General features: G+C 46.7%; 1 protein-coding gene across 1 annotated transcript in view; it reads left to right on the top strand.

Moving 5' to 3' along the window:
* Positions 1 to 12,714, top strand: part of pusl1 (pseudouridine synthase like 1) — a 90,037-nt gene extending 77,323 nt beyond the window's left edge. Inside the window, exons 6-7 of the mRNA XM_085967551.1 lie at positions 621 to 675; positions 12,523 to 12,714. Of these exons, the coding sequence (XP_085823677.1) occupies positions 621 to 675; positions 12,523 to 12,714 (247 nt within the window). The remainder of the gene's footprint in view (positions 1 to 620; positions 676 to 12,522) is intronic.
* Positions 12,715 to 14,412: the final 1,698 nt, after the last annotated feature.

Here is a 14,412-nt window from a genome sequence, read left to right as displayed (position 1 = left end):
CCCCTTCCCTATCTCTGTAATCTCCTTCAGCCACACAACCCCCCCCCCCCCACCGCCGAGATCTCTGCGCTCCTCCGATTCTGGCCTCTTGCGCATCCCCGATTTTCATCGCTCAACCATTGGAGGCCGTGCCTTCAGCTGTCTAGGTCCTAAGCTCTGGAATTCCCTCCTTAAACCTCTCCGCCTCTCTACCTCTCTCTCCTCTTTTAAGACGGTCCTTAAAAACTACCTTAGTGACCAAGTCACCTGTCCGAATGTCTCCTTCTGTGGCTCGGTGTCAAATTTTGTTTGATAATCGCTCCTGTGAAGCGCCTTGGGACGTTTTACTGCTTTAAAGGCGCTGTATAAATGTGGTTTGTTGTTACTGCAGTGAGGTGCTTTATCAAGTACATGCTGGGATTGCCCAGGTGATTGGAGCCATAGTTTCAAGCTGGTAGTATTGCAGACCAAAGAAGTTAGTAAAAATATTAAAGGTAAAAAAAAAAGCTAAGACACCGATTGTTCAAGCAGATTGGGACATCAAATCACTAAGCTTGCTTTATGTACATTCTATCAAGAATATTGCTTACTTATACTCTGAGCTCAGAACCTGACAGCTTATTTGTCTCAATTGACTTTAGCCACCTGGAATTCTGGGAGCTGACCTTCAGGAGCAGGTCTTTCCTCTACAAACAGGTAAGTGCGTAACGCAGGCAGCCTGAGATATTGCCTGTGTAAAAGCAACAATCATTTTGTTTATCTCCAGAACACTAGAATTATCTGTATTTATAGATTTTTCTACATCATGCCTTGCTGTAACAACCACTATCTCAATTATGGATGCAATAATCCCCAAGACATTTTGCAATGTTCCTGACTTCACTGGTTTTTGGGGAACAGTCAATGGTAGTGAAATGTCGGTAGTAAGTGTAAAAGAACTATTCAGGCATATTTAGAAAGACTTGTATTTACATAACATTTTATCATATTTCTCAGAAACAAAGTGCTTCACATACAATTAATCGCTTTCTGGAGTGCAGTGAATGTTATGTAAACAACCTCCCCAGTTGTTTTACACACAGAAAATCATACAAGCAGTAATAAGATAAATGACCAGTTAATCTGGTTCTTTATGTTGTTTGAGGCACGACTGTAGGGCCAGCACACGCTGATTACCGCCCATGCATAGTCCTGAGAGCTCCCTGTTCTTCTTTGAATCGTGATCTGCGATATTTAATATCCAGCTGAACAGACAAGCTTGGTTTAACATTTCATCTAAAGGGGCAGCACAACAGACCCTCAGTACTGCACTGGGGTGTCAGCCAAGATTATGTCTGAGAGCTTGGGTGTCGCGGCCATTGGCAGGGAGCGGATGGCCTGGAAACGCAAAGGGCATAGGAGCCACATGGCACAAAGGGGGCACTACCCAAAGCAGCGGGTCTGCAGTAAGAATCAGCAAATGGGGCCCGGCAGAGGAGCAGCGTGTGAGGAAGCTCAGGCTTAGCAAGTATGTTGTGATTGACTTGTGCCATCTTGTTTGATGAAGATCTTCAGGGACTGTCAGCAACGGCCTTTCCGGGCAGCACAGAAGACATCTTAAGAATTTGTCTTTTGGACACAAGTTCACAACCCTGGCATTAGCTATACCGATGTGCATAACACTACATTTATCGATATTAAATTACATCTGCCAGACATGGGTCCATTGCCCCACTGAATCTAGATCTGCTTGTAATTTTTTTTTCATCTAAGGTCCCAACACCCGCATAAATCTTTGTGTCATCCAGCACTTTGTGGCTTGTTCCGCATGTCGCCTTTATCCCGATCAGACACCGACAGTTACAGGACTCCACGGATAACCGGTCTCCACACAGAACCACTGCCAGTTATAATAACCTTCTGTTGCAGGTTCTGAGATTGCCACCAATTCGTTATCCAATCCAATCCCACATGATTCTATCTTATAAAGTAGCCTATTGTGTGGCACCTTGTTAAAGGCCTTTGAATGTCCAGGTATACAATGTCAACCAGGCGGCCTACATCCACCGGCCTAGTAACTTCCTCAAAAAAGTCAACCAGGTTAGTGAGACATGACCTTCTTTTCCAGAAGCCATTTTGAGACTCTATGGTAATCCCTTTTCAATGTGGTCATACAGTATATCTCTAATGATCCCTTCAAGCAACTTGTCTATAACTAAAGTCAAACTGACGAGCCCATTGCTTCCTGGTTCTGACTTACTGCCCCTTTTAAATATTTTCACCGTGTGGGCCTCTCTGCAATCCATGGGAACAATCCCAGACCCCAGTGAGTTGTTAAATATATGAGTAAATGGTTGGAAAACACAGCCGTCATTTCTTTGAACACCCTTGGGTGAATGCCATTTTATTCTAGCCAGAACTATATTTGCATCCACTTTGACACTTCTAACTTTAGCATCAACCCTACAATGTGTTACTGATAACTCAGCATCAACTTCTGTAGTAAAAACTGATGCAAAGTAGCCATTTGAAACCTCTGCCATATCCTGGGAGTCCACCTGAATCTGCCTTAGGGAATCCTTCAATGGTCCTATACAGTCCTTAATGGCTCTCTGACTCCTAACATAGCTGAACAAGACCTTGCCATTGCCACCACAGCTATCCACTGCCTTCCTCTCCAATATCCTTTTGGCTGCTCTGATAACCGCATTTGTTGCCTTTAGCTGAGATTGCTACCAATCCCTGTACTCCTGAGAACTATTTTCTTTAAGCCTGTAAAAAATATTTCTGCTTGAGTCTGATTTATCCATGAACATAACCCGTTGGACAATTTGGCTTTATTTTACCATGTGTCCTTCTTTTAACTCAAGGAACATACATGACTTCCTTTTGCACATGGATGCTTTGAAGGCGTTCCATTTTTCTGCCATCTTGGTAATGTTCCCGCCTAGTAGGGCTGACCAATCAATCTGCATCAAGTCATCTGCCATCTATGTAAATCCCTATTCCAGAACGTGGACACAGAATCTTCACTGACACTGAGGGAGTTCTGCATTGCCAGAGGTGCTGTTCCTCAGACGAGAGCTTACACTGATCCCCACTATCTGTTGAGGTGGGTGTGAAAGATCCCACGGCACTTTTCAAAGAAAAGCAGAGAATTCTCCTGATGTCCCGGCCAACATTCCTTCCTCAACCAACACCACCAAAAGCAAATTAACTGGCCATTCAGCCCATTTGCTGTTTGTGGGACCTTGCTGTGCACGTTTGCCTACCTAGCAATGGGGACTAGTCTTGAAAAGTAATTGGTTGCAAAGTCCTTTGGAATGTACTGAGCATGCAAAAATACTCTTTCTTTTGCCACACGTTCAGTGCCCTCCTCCAGTCTCTGTAGGTTCCAGGTCTTCCCAGTTCTACCTCTCAAACAGATATACAACAGCTTTCTCTTCCAGCATCAGTGGTTTATGATCTAGAGGCCCACCGCCTGCTCCAGGTTGTGCCCACTGATGAGGTGCGAGTTTTGACGTTAAACAAAAGAGCAGTGGTGATTGAGACATGGGGATTTGATTCATGGAAATAAGAACATAAGATGTAGGAGCAGGAGTCGGCCATTTGGCCCCTCGAGCCTGCTCCTCCATTCAATAAGATCATGGCTGATCTGATCTTGGCCTCAACTCCAGTTTCCCGCCCGCTCCCCACAACCCTCGACTCCCCTGTAGCTCAAATCTGTCAATCTCCGCCTTGAATATATTCAATGACTCCGCCTCCACAGCTCTCTGGGGAAGAGAATTCCAAAGATTCGCGACCCTCTGAGAGAAGAAATTCCTCCTCATCTCCGTTTTAAATGGACGACATTCTCTCATTTGGCATGTGGAACATAATTTACATAACCCAGCTATTTTCACTTCTAATACCTTTCTTGCTACATTCTCGTTAATATTTTTCTGTGCCACTGCAGTTTTTTTTTACATATATACCCTTTACAACCTTCCATCATGTGCATACATGTCCTGTGCTGCTACTTCATATTTAGACTCGTATCTCAACCGTGTGACTTGCTTTTCACTTACTTCTAGTGGTCGACAGAGTTCACTATTTCTGTCAACTATCCCCATGCTCATTCCTCCTCTATGTACTGGGGAGGCCCCACCTCCCTACCAAAAATGCGTTTGCGATATTCCATTGCAGAGGCCTTGCCAGTCCTGGTTGGTGGCACGTGATTTTCTCGACTAGTTGTCAGCCATTTTTTAGTGCAATTGCTCTCTCCACAGTTGCACAGACAAGCTTCAGTTGCCTGTTGTGACCTGTCACAAACTGTAAACATTCTCAGCACTATCTCTGTACTACTCCCCATTATATGGACACAAAATCAAAAGTGAAAACAAATGATGCCACTCCAAAGCAGTAAATCATCTGGAAATGTTGAAAAGTCACTCGCAAAAATCTCACAAAATACCCACAGAGAGACCTGGGTCAGAGGTGCATTATCTCTGGTCCTAAAATGTGGGAGCTGTAAAATTACAGGGGATGTTCTGCAGATTCTGGCAACATCATTTTCAGAAAGTAAAAGGTGATAAAGGACGTGCTGATATATTAAAGCTGGGTGGGAGTGAATCGTCAGTTGGGTCCATGGTGTCGACGACTAGAATTAAGATGGTCAATAGTAAGTTCCTTGGCTTAAAGAGCACAGATCAACAGGCTGGTGTTTTGTGGTCATTTGAGGAGAGTCTGTTTAGTGAGTGTACCGCTACACTGCGATGTCTTATCCCTCCTCCCAATTATTTCTCCCCTCATCTCCTGAAGGTGCTGACCTCTGATTGGGCAGCTCCGATGGACGGGCCACATCGTTCACATGCCTGATATGAGACTCCCAAAACAAGCGCTTTACTCGGAGCTCTGACACGGCAAGAGAGCCCCAGGTGGGCAGAGGACACCTGCAAAGCCTCCTTGAAAAAGTGCAATATCCCCACCGACACCTGGGAATCCCTGGCCCAAGACCACACAAAGTGGAGGAGACGCATTCGGGAAGGTGCCGAACACCTCGAGTCTCTTCGGCGGGAGCAAGCAGAAGCCCAGCGCAAGGAGCGCACGTCAACCCAAGCACCCCACCCACCCGCCCCTTCAACCACCGTCTGCCCCACCTGTGACAAGAGACTGTAGGTCCCGCATTGGACTCATCAGCCACCTGAGAACTCATTTTTAGTGTGGAAGCAAGTCATCCTCGGTTCCGAGGGACTGCCTAAGAAGAAGAAGAATGTCTGATCCCTTCTCCCAATTATTTCTCCCCTCATCTCCTGAAGGTGCTGACCTCTGATTGGGCACTGACGTGCTGGACATCCTCTGATACATCACCCAGATAATCATTTGGTAGGAAGTTTCACTGCGGAGGTCAGCCCAGCCAAGAGTGACCTGTGTCCCTGCAGGGGTCAAAGTGCAGATCACAAGCGAGAGTTCTGGCTGGCTTTCCCCATCCTGGCCCAGGGCACTGAGACCAATTGCAGCCCCCCAACTCCCCCCTGAATAATGCAGCACGGGCCAGGGATCAACTCTACGGCCTTCCTGGTCCGAATGGCTCAGTTCTCACGAGTAGTTCACTTACTATCCGAGTCATTGGGTGTGCCCTTGTTTTATTTTTAATTCAGTTTTGTTATTTTAACCTTCATGATTAGAGTTGCTGTGGACATTCCTACTGTGCTGACAGGAAACTGGTGTTCCACAGTTAACCAGTGTTCCCCTGAGTATGAAAGGTGTGTCAATGTATATGTCACAATGAGCTCAGTGCGAGCTCACCTCTGCAATCACACGGGCTAAGTTCTTGGTTCTCAGTCGGACTCTGCGGGGGAGGCGGGAGGTGAGAAAGTGATTGCCTATCAGATAACAGGGTATCGTGCCAAAGACAGCAGGGAGCTGTTTGACGAGCCTTCCCACATATGGGAGCACTGCTCAAGACTAAAACAGACTGGGGCTTCATAGATTCCTGAATTGTTGAGAGGAAAATAATTGTTTGGCATGAAAGAGGCAACTAAGCCTCTCCGAGGCTGCTGCAACAGTGGAAGAGACGTGGGAATTCCATTTGAGGTCAGAGGAGATAGTAAGGCTGAAAATGTCAGTCGGGGAAGAAGGGATACTGCTGGACCAGCTACAGACATAGAAACATAGAAAAATAGGAGCAGGCGTCGGCCATTCGGCCCTTCGAGCCTGCTCTGCCATTCAATATGATCATGGCTGATCCTCTATCTCAATACCATATTCCCGCTCTCTCCCCATACCCCTTGATGACTTTTGTGTCTAGAAATCTATCTATCTCCTTCTTAAATATATTCAGTGACTTGGCCTCCACAGCCTTCTGTGGTAGAGAATTCCACAGGTTCACCACCCTCTGAGTGAAGAATTTATCCTTCTCTCAGTCCTATTTGTCCTACCCGGTATCCTGAGACTGTGACCCCTCATTCTAGACCCCCCAGCCAGGGGAAACATCCTCCCTGCATCCAGTCTGCCTAGCCCTGTCAGAATTTTATACGTTTCAGTGATGACACCCCGTTTCCCAGCACAGTGTAGAGCATGTGTGCAGTCCACAGCAGACAGGGTGTCAGAATGTGTTGTGGAAACAGTGACAGGGTAACACAAAGAATTCGACCCAACACAATCGTCGCTAAGCAAAAGGAAAAATATCTGTCATATTGGGCAGAAACAACAAAAACCCAAAGCAAACTCAATTGCTACTTGGCCCTAAACAGACAATACAACATAGCTGATTACCTGACCATGGTAAAGGATAACAAACTGAGAAGAACCTTGACAAGGTACAGACTTAGCGAACATAGCCTAGCGATCGAAAAAGGCAGACACAGGCAGACCAGGCTGCCAAGAGAAGACAGGATATGCTCTCACTGCAGTCAGGGAGTAGTTGAGACAGAGATGCACTTCCTCACAGCCTGTGGAAAATATCAGGGCATCAGAGAGAATTTCTATCAAAAATTCTCACAAATATGCCCTGAATTCAGAAATCTGACTGACAACCAAAAACTCCCATTCCTACTGGGGGAGGAGAGAAGCTGTGTAACACTGGCGGCACACTATGTTACAGCTTGCCATGAACAGAGGGACAACCAGTAAACTAAGACAAGAGTATATATAAACAAGGCGAAAATATATTTATAAACTCAGGGATATACCTGTTTATACACTGTATGAATGGAACCGTGTTTATGTGTTCAACCATAAATGTATTTTGATGCTTTGGCAACATAAGATGTACCTTATCATGCCAATAAAGCGATTTGTATTGTATTGTATTGTAAACTGGTTCTAGACAGAGGGTGTATGTCATTCTGTAATAAGAAGGAAATTGATAGCATTTGTTAGGCCCTGGTTCTAGCTGCCACACCTTTTGCACAAGGCCTCCACATGTTCTTCTGTATCATGCTAAATCCACCCAAATTCAGATTGCTTTGCGCCTGAGGCTGGGATTGCTGTGCATGGAGAATGAATCAATAAACCTTTTGGCCAGCAGGTTTAATCCATCAGCAGGAACTGAGCTTTCCCTCCAATGTGCATTTACAGTAGCCAATAGTGAGTGCTGTGACGCGTACAGACTTTCCCCACTAGATACACAGCGTTACCTGACAGTGACTGGACAGTGAGTAACGTACACTGCAATCTTGGGCGAACCGAACACACTCATCCATCAGGGCACAGAGGAAATCCACGGCAGAGAGCTTACAGAGTCCTCTGGTGGCCGAACCTGAGAAACAGTTTGATTAAGCAATGATTGCACCGGGCTGACTTTTCATTTTATTAAACATATATATTAGATATTTTGGTGGAGGGGGGTAGCAGGGGAGACACAATGATAGGTTAATGGATTGAGAACTGGGTGATACAATGGATGAATATCTTTTCACCCCTGAGCCCAGTTCCATGGGAGAAAGCCCTCCTCTGACAGCAGTAAGAACACTGGGATAAGCTGGATGGCTGTCTTGACCCGGTCACTAGTACGGGTGTTACTCCTCTGAGATAGTCACCAGCTGAAGGATCATTGTGTATCACATTATGTAGCACCCCACACACCACACTGCATAAAAAGAAACTGGTAAAGTACCGCCCTTTTTAAAGATGGTTATTCACAGTGTTAAAAATATACTCATACAGGATCTAAGGGATCAAACCTCTTTACTGTGGGTTTTGGATTTGCCTTTTTTTTTTACACCACACTCACTCAGAACTGGGGAGCAGCATCTGCATTTCCCCCTGACAGTCCCTTGGCTCAACGCAAGTGCTCTTGCCTCTTGAGTTGGAAGGTTGTGGATTCAAGCCCCACTCTGGGTACGTGAGTATAAAATCTAAGCTGACCCTTCAGGGCAGTACTGAGGAAGTGCTGTATTGTCAGAGGTGAGTTCCCGTGAGTCGAAGACTTCTCAAGTTATAGAAGGTAGGTAGATTAGCTGGGACTGGTGATACGAATCACCACAGTCTGCTGGAGCTTGCTTGATTGCCTTTGGTGGTTGGAGAGAGGTTTTGTTCCCCCTAAATTGTCTTAAGGTTTTTTCCGCATCTTTGTTGCCTCTCCCAGGACTACAGGGGGTGGAGGGAGTGGGTTTGACGGTACGTGTAGGTTGTACCATGTCGATGGATAATATCTCGAGGGTGGGATGTGAGGGAATATCTCGAGGGTGGGATGTGAGGGAATATCTCGGGAGTGGGATGTGAGGGAATATCTCGGGAGTGGGATGTGAGGGAATATCTCGGGAGTGGGATGTGAGGGAATATCTCGGGAGTGGGATGTGAGGGAATTTCTCGAGGGTGGGATGTGAGGGAATATCTCGGGAGTGGGATGTGAGGGAATATCTCGGGAGTGGGATGTGAGGGAATATCTCGGGAGTGGGATGTGAGGGAATATCTCGGGAGTGGGATGTGAGGGAATATCTCGGGAGTGGGATGTGAGGGAATATCTCGGGAGTGGGATGTGAGGGAATATCTCGGGAGTGGGATGTGAGGGAATTTCTCGAGGGTGGGATGTGAGGGAATATCTCGGGAGTGGGATGTGAGGGAATATCTCGGGAGTGGGATGTGAGGGAATATCTCGAGGGTGGGATGTGAGGGAATATCTCAGGAGTGGGATGTGAGGGAATATCTCGAGGGTGGGATGTGAGGGAATATCTCGAGGGTGGGATGTGAGGGAATATCTCGAGGGTGGGATGTGAGGGAATTTCTCAGGAGTGGGATGTGAGGGAATATCTCGAGGGTGGGATGTGAGGGAATATCTCGAGGGTGGGATGTGAGGGAATATCTCGAGGCTGTACCATGTCAATGGATGAAATGGCCCTTCCCTGTCCTTGTATGTTTATCAGTGCCGTCTTTCAGGTGAGTTATTGAACTGAGGCCCAGTTTGCCTGTACAAGTGGATGTAAAAGACCCCATCGCAATGTTTGAGGAATCACAGAGTAGTTTCTCCTGGTGTCCTGAGCAACACTTATCGCTCAACCAACACCAACAGAAACAGAGTAACCGGTCATTTATGTCATTACTGTTTGTTGGACAAGGCAGCGGCCAAATTGGCTGCCGCATTTGCCTAAATTCCAACCGTGCCCACTCTACATTGGCTGTGACGCGCTTTTGATGTGAAAGGCTCTACATAAATGCAACTTAGTTCGTTCTTAAACATTCTGCGTCCGATCCCAAGACACACGTACAGAAGCGCTGTGTAAATTGTGACACCTTATAGGTCCTGAGGGTCGTAGATCACTCTCTGAATTTCATTTGACAGGCACATTTTTCCATCTTTAGGCCCCAGGCAGCTGAAAGCACGGCCGCCAATGGTGGAGCGATTAAAATAGGAGATGTGCAAGATGCTCCCTGGCCTCGCCCTGCCCTCTCTCAGGATCCCAGCCCCTCTTGTATATTAGGTAAATATCTGCGAACCCACTGTAGAGCTGAGCCATCCAACCGGGGAGGCCCTGGGCAGTTATTCTACGATAATTACCTGGCCACAATGATTTGCATCAGTGGCACAAATGGCGAAACCGCTATCCTAATGGGAAATGTTCTTTCCAGCAATAACAATCTAGAAAAAGGAATTTGTATTTATATAGCACCTTTCCCATCCTCTGGATTCCAGCCCCTCAGATATTCCCTCACATTCCACTCCCGAGATATTCCCTCACATCCCACCCTCGAGATATTCCCTCACATCCCACTCCACAGATATTCCCTCACATACCACCCTCAGATATTCCCTCACATCCCAGTCCACAGATATTCCCTCACATCCCACCCTCGAGATATTCCCTCACATCCCACCCTCGAGATATTCCCTCACATCCCACCCTCGAGATATTCCCTCACATCCCACCCTCGAGATATTCCCTCACATACCACCCTCAGATATTCCCTCACATCCCACCCTCAGATATTCCCTCACATTCCACTCCCGAGATATTCCCTCACATCCCACCCTCAGATATTCCCTCACATCCCACCCTCAGATATTCCCTCACATCCCACCCTCAGATATTCCCTCACATCCCACCCTCAGATATTCCCTCACATCCCACCCTCAGATATTCCCTCACATCCCACCCTCAGATATTCCCTCACATCCCACCCCCGAGATTCCCTCACAGCCCACCCCTTAGATATTCCCTCACATCCCACCCCCGAGATTCCCTCACATTCCACTCCCGAGATATTCCCTCACATCCCACCCTCGAGATATTCCCTCACATCCCACTCCACAGATATTCCCTCACATCCCACCCCCAAGATATTCCCTCACATCCCACCCCCAAGATATTCCCTCACATCCCACCCCTAAGATATTCCCTCACATCCCACCCTCGAGATATTCCCTCACATCCCACCCCCAAGATATTCCCTCACATCCCACCCCCGAGATTCCCTCACATCCCACCCCGAGATATTCCCTCACATCCCACTCCACAGATATTCCCTCAGAATCTGACGCTGAGCTATTCCCTCACATCCCACCCCTGTACCTCCTCATAGCAGCATGTCTGAAAGCAGACGGATCAAACCTGAATGCACCAACACGTCACTGCTCCATCACACTGTTCTCCCGAGACACCCAGAAAGATATTTTTGAGCACAATGCAATGCTAAAATTTCCGCTGGATAAACCCATACCTACTGATCTAAGATACAACACCTGAACCTCCTACTTCCTGGCTTGTAATTTGGTGGCCTATCTGTCGCTAATGGTTACTACGACAAATAATGGAAGAGAATAGTCAGACCTGCCATGACCTATGTGTAACATTGTGGTTTTACAGTTAACAGTTCAGTCACCACAAGACATTAGTCTGACATTGTTTACTCTTGAATCTGTACTTATTCTGTAATACTGATGCTTCATTGCTGTTCAATTAGCAGATAAATATCGGGAAGATCAAATCAAATCAAATCAACTTTTATTGTCATTGTTAGTGCACAAGTGCAGTACAACGAAATGTAGGCTTGCGGCTCCCGAGAGTGTACATTTAGATTAAGACATTTAAACATTCAACATACATTTGGCTTGTAGTATATTAACATAAATATGACCATAATAAAGTGCATTGGCAGATGTGCAGGCTTTAGAGTTTATTTGTGGAGTTCAGTAGGATTGTCTTCGGTCCTCGCCACAAACTCGTTCCCTAGCCACTGACTCCATCCCTCTCCCTGGTAAATGCCGGAGGCTGAACCAGACCGTTTGCAACCTTGGTGTAGTATTTGACCCTGAGATGAGCTTCTGACCACATATCCGCAGCATAACGAAGACCACCTACTACTACCTCCGTAACATCACCCGTCTCCGCCCTTGCCTCAGCTCATCCGCTGCTGAAACCCTCATCCATGCCTTTGTTACCTCTAGACTTGACTATCCCAATGCTCTCCGGGCCACCATGAGTGTCATTGCTGCAGTATTGCTCGCTGCTATATTTACAAAAACTGTCATTTTTCAGTTGGAAGCAGGATAAACCTACATCACTGATCCATGTCCCACCCACCTTCCACGACCTGTCCACCCACCCCATGGCATTCAAATGGAGTCTCCCTCTGAGAATTTGTACAGTTTATAAGAATTATCATGAACGTCATTTTGTTTTTTTGCCGTTTTAATTTCCACCTCTGTCGACTTTCACAGATAACTTCATAATAACCAGAAACTAGCGCTGGACAGAGAGCTGCAACATTACATGAAAGGGTTAAGGGAGAGTAGCAGTATCGTTGCTCGTACTAACCCAGCACTAAGAATGCTTAAGGATGTTGCATTTAACTATTGCTGTAATCTCATTGTTTTGGCGGCCGCTGTTTGCTGCTTGGGATGCCTCGGGCTGCTCTATTCTGCTGCCTAGTGGCTGGTTACAGTACTGAAGGAAGCAGAAGAGCAGGTCAGCTGTTGATGGCCAACAATAGTGTCTGGTCCAAGAGCGCGGGCAGCAGGCGGAAGAAGAAATATCTTACCAATCAAAGAAAATGGAGCTAATAATGTTCCACTGGGATGGTGTTCTTAAAATCTGAAACCTTGTCATGGCTGAAAGTTTTTTTTTTAACCTATTTTTGTTCTAGGTGAGGAGAATGACAGGAGCTGTGGTGGCTGTTGGACAGGGCAAGCTAATGCCCCGGCACATAGCAGATCTGCTCGCGATCCGGGACTCCCGGGCCTATCCACAGAATATTATAGCCCCACCGGGTGGCCTGTTTCTGAAGAATGTGGAATATGATGAAAAGGGTAAGAAGCTAGAAAGTGAAAAAGGGTGATTGTTGTGTGATTTCTTTTTCTGTATGCAAGAGAAATTTTAGCACAATAAGCATGCTCATACACACACACTCACATATACAGGCACTCAATCATATACAGGCACACGCACATATACAGTACATATACATACAAACACACAGACACACACATGTACAGACACACCTACATACAGACGCACATATATACAGACACACGTGTACAAACACACATACAGGTACACAAGACAAACACACTTACACAATACACATGCTCACTCACACATACATAAACATACACTGATACTCACACATACAAAATGCACAGACATTCACATATACAGACACATACACAGATTCTCACACAAACACAGACACTCACATAGACGCACACTTACACGCACACATACAGTCACAACACCCACACTCATAAACATACATATACAGACGTTCATAGAGACACACATACACCACGTTCACGCATACACCTACAACAACAACAACTTGCATTTATATAGCGCCTTTAACGTAGTAAAACATCCCAAGGCGCTTCACAGGAGCGATTATCAAACAAAATTTGGCACCCAGCCACAATAAGGAGATATTAGGGCAGATGATCAAACACTTGGTCAAAGAGGTAGGTTTTAAGGAGGAGTGAGGTAGAGAGGCGGAGAGGTTTAGGGAGGGAATTCCAGAGCTTGGGGCCTCGGCAGCTGAAAGCACGGCCACCAATGGTGGAGCGATTATAATCAGGGATGCTCAAGAGGCCAGAATTAGAGGAGCGCAGAGACCTCTGAGGGTTGTGGGTCTAGAGGAGATTACAGAGATAGGGAGGGGCGAGACCATGGAGGGATTTGAAAGCAAGGATGAGAATTGTAAAATGGAGGTGTTGCTGGACCAGGAGCCAGTGTCGGTCAGCGAGCACAGGGGTGATGGGTGAACGGGACTTGGTGCGAGTTAGGACACGGGTAGCAGAGCTTTGGATGAGCCCAAGTTTATGGAGGGGAGAAGATGAGAGGCTGGCCAGGAGTGCGTTGGAATAGTCGAGTCTAGAGGTAACATAGCATCTGGGGAAAGAAGATCAGACTCTGCTGTGATGCCCCACGTTCGAGTAGCCTGCTGAGTACTCAGTACCTTCACTCATAATTGAAGAATTTCTGCTTGGGCAAGTTACTAAAGTTTACCAGGCAACTATGGAACAGAACCCCAGCAAGGGTCAGTGCCAGATTCAGTGGAACAGAACCCCAGCAAGGGTCAGTGCCAATTTCAGTAGAACAGAACCCCAGCAGGGGTCAGTGCCAATTTCAGTGGAACAGAACCCCAGCAAGGGTCAGTGCCAGTTTCAGTGGAACAGAACCCCAGCAAGGGTCAGTGCCAGTTTCAGTGGAACAGAACCCCAGCAAGGGTCAGTGTCAATTTCAGTGGAACAGAACCCCAGCAAGGGTCAGTGCCAGTTTCAGTGGAACAGAACCCCAGCAAGGGTCAGTGTCAATTTCAGTGGAACAGAACCCCAGCAAGGGTCAGTGTCAATTTCAGTGGAACAGAACCCCAGCAAGGGTCAGTGCCAGTTTCAGTGGAACAGAACCCCAGCAAGGGTCAGTGCCAATTTCAGTAGAACAGAACCCCAGCAAGGGTCAGTGCCAGTTTGTGTGGAATAGGACCCCAGCAAGGGTCAGTGCCAGTTTCTGTAGAACAGAACCTCAGCAAGGGTCAGTGCCAGTT

Source organism: Somniosus microcephalus, chromosome 25 (assembly GCF_052327205.1).
Source record: "Somniosus microcephalus isolate GS21.2 chromosome 25, FLI_Smic_1.0, whole genome shotgun sequence".
NCBI classification, from domain to species: Eukaryota; Metazoa; Chordata; class Chondrichthyes; order Squaliformes; family Somniosidae; genus Somniosus; species Somniosus microcephalus.
This window is presented reverse-complemented; position numbering and strand designations above follow the sequence as displayed.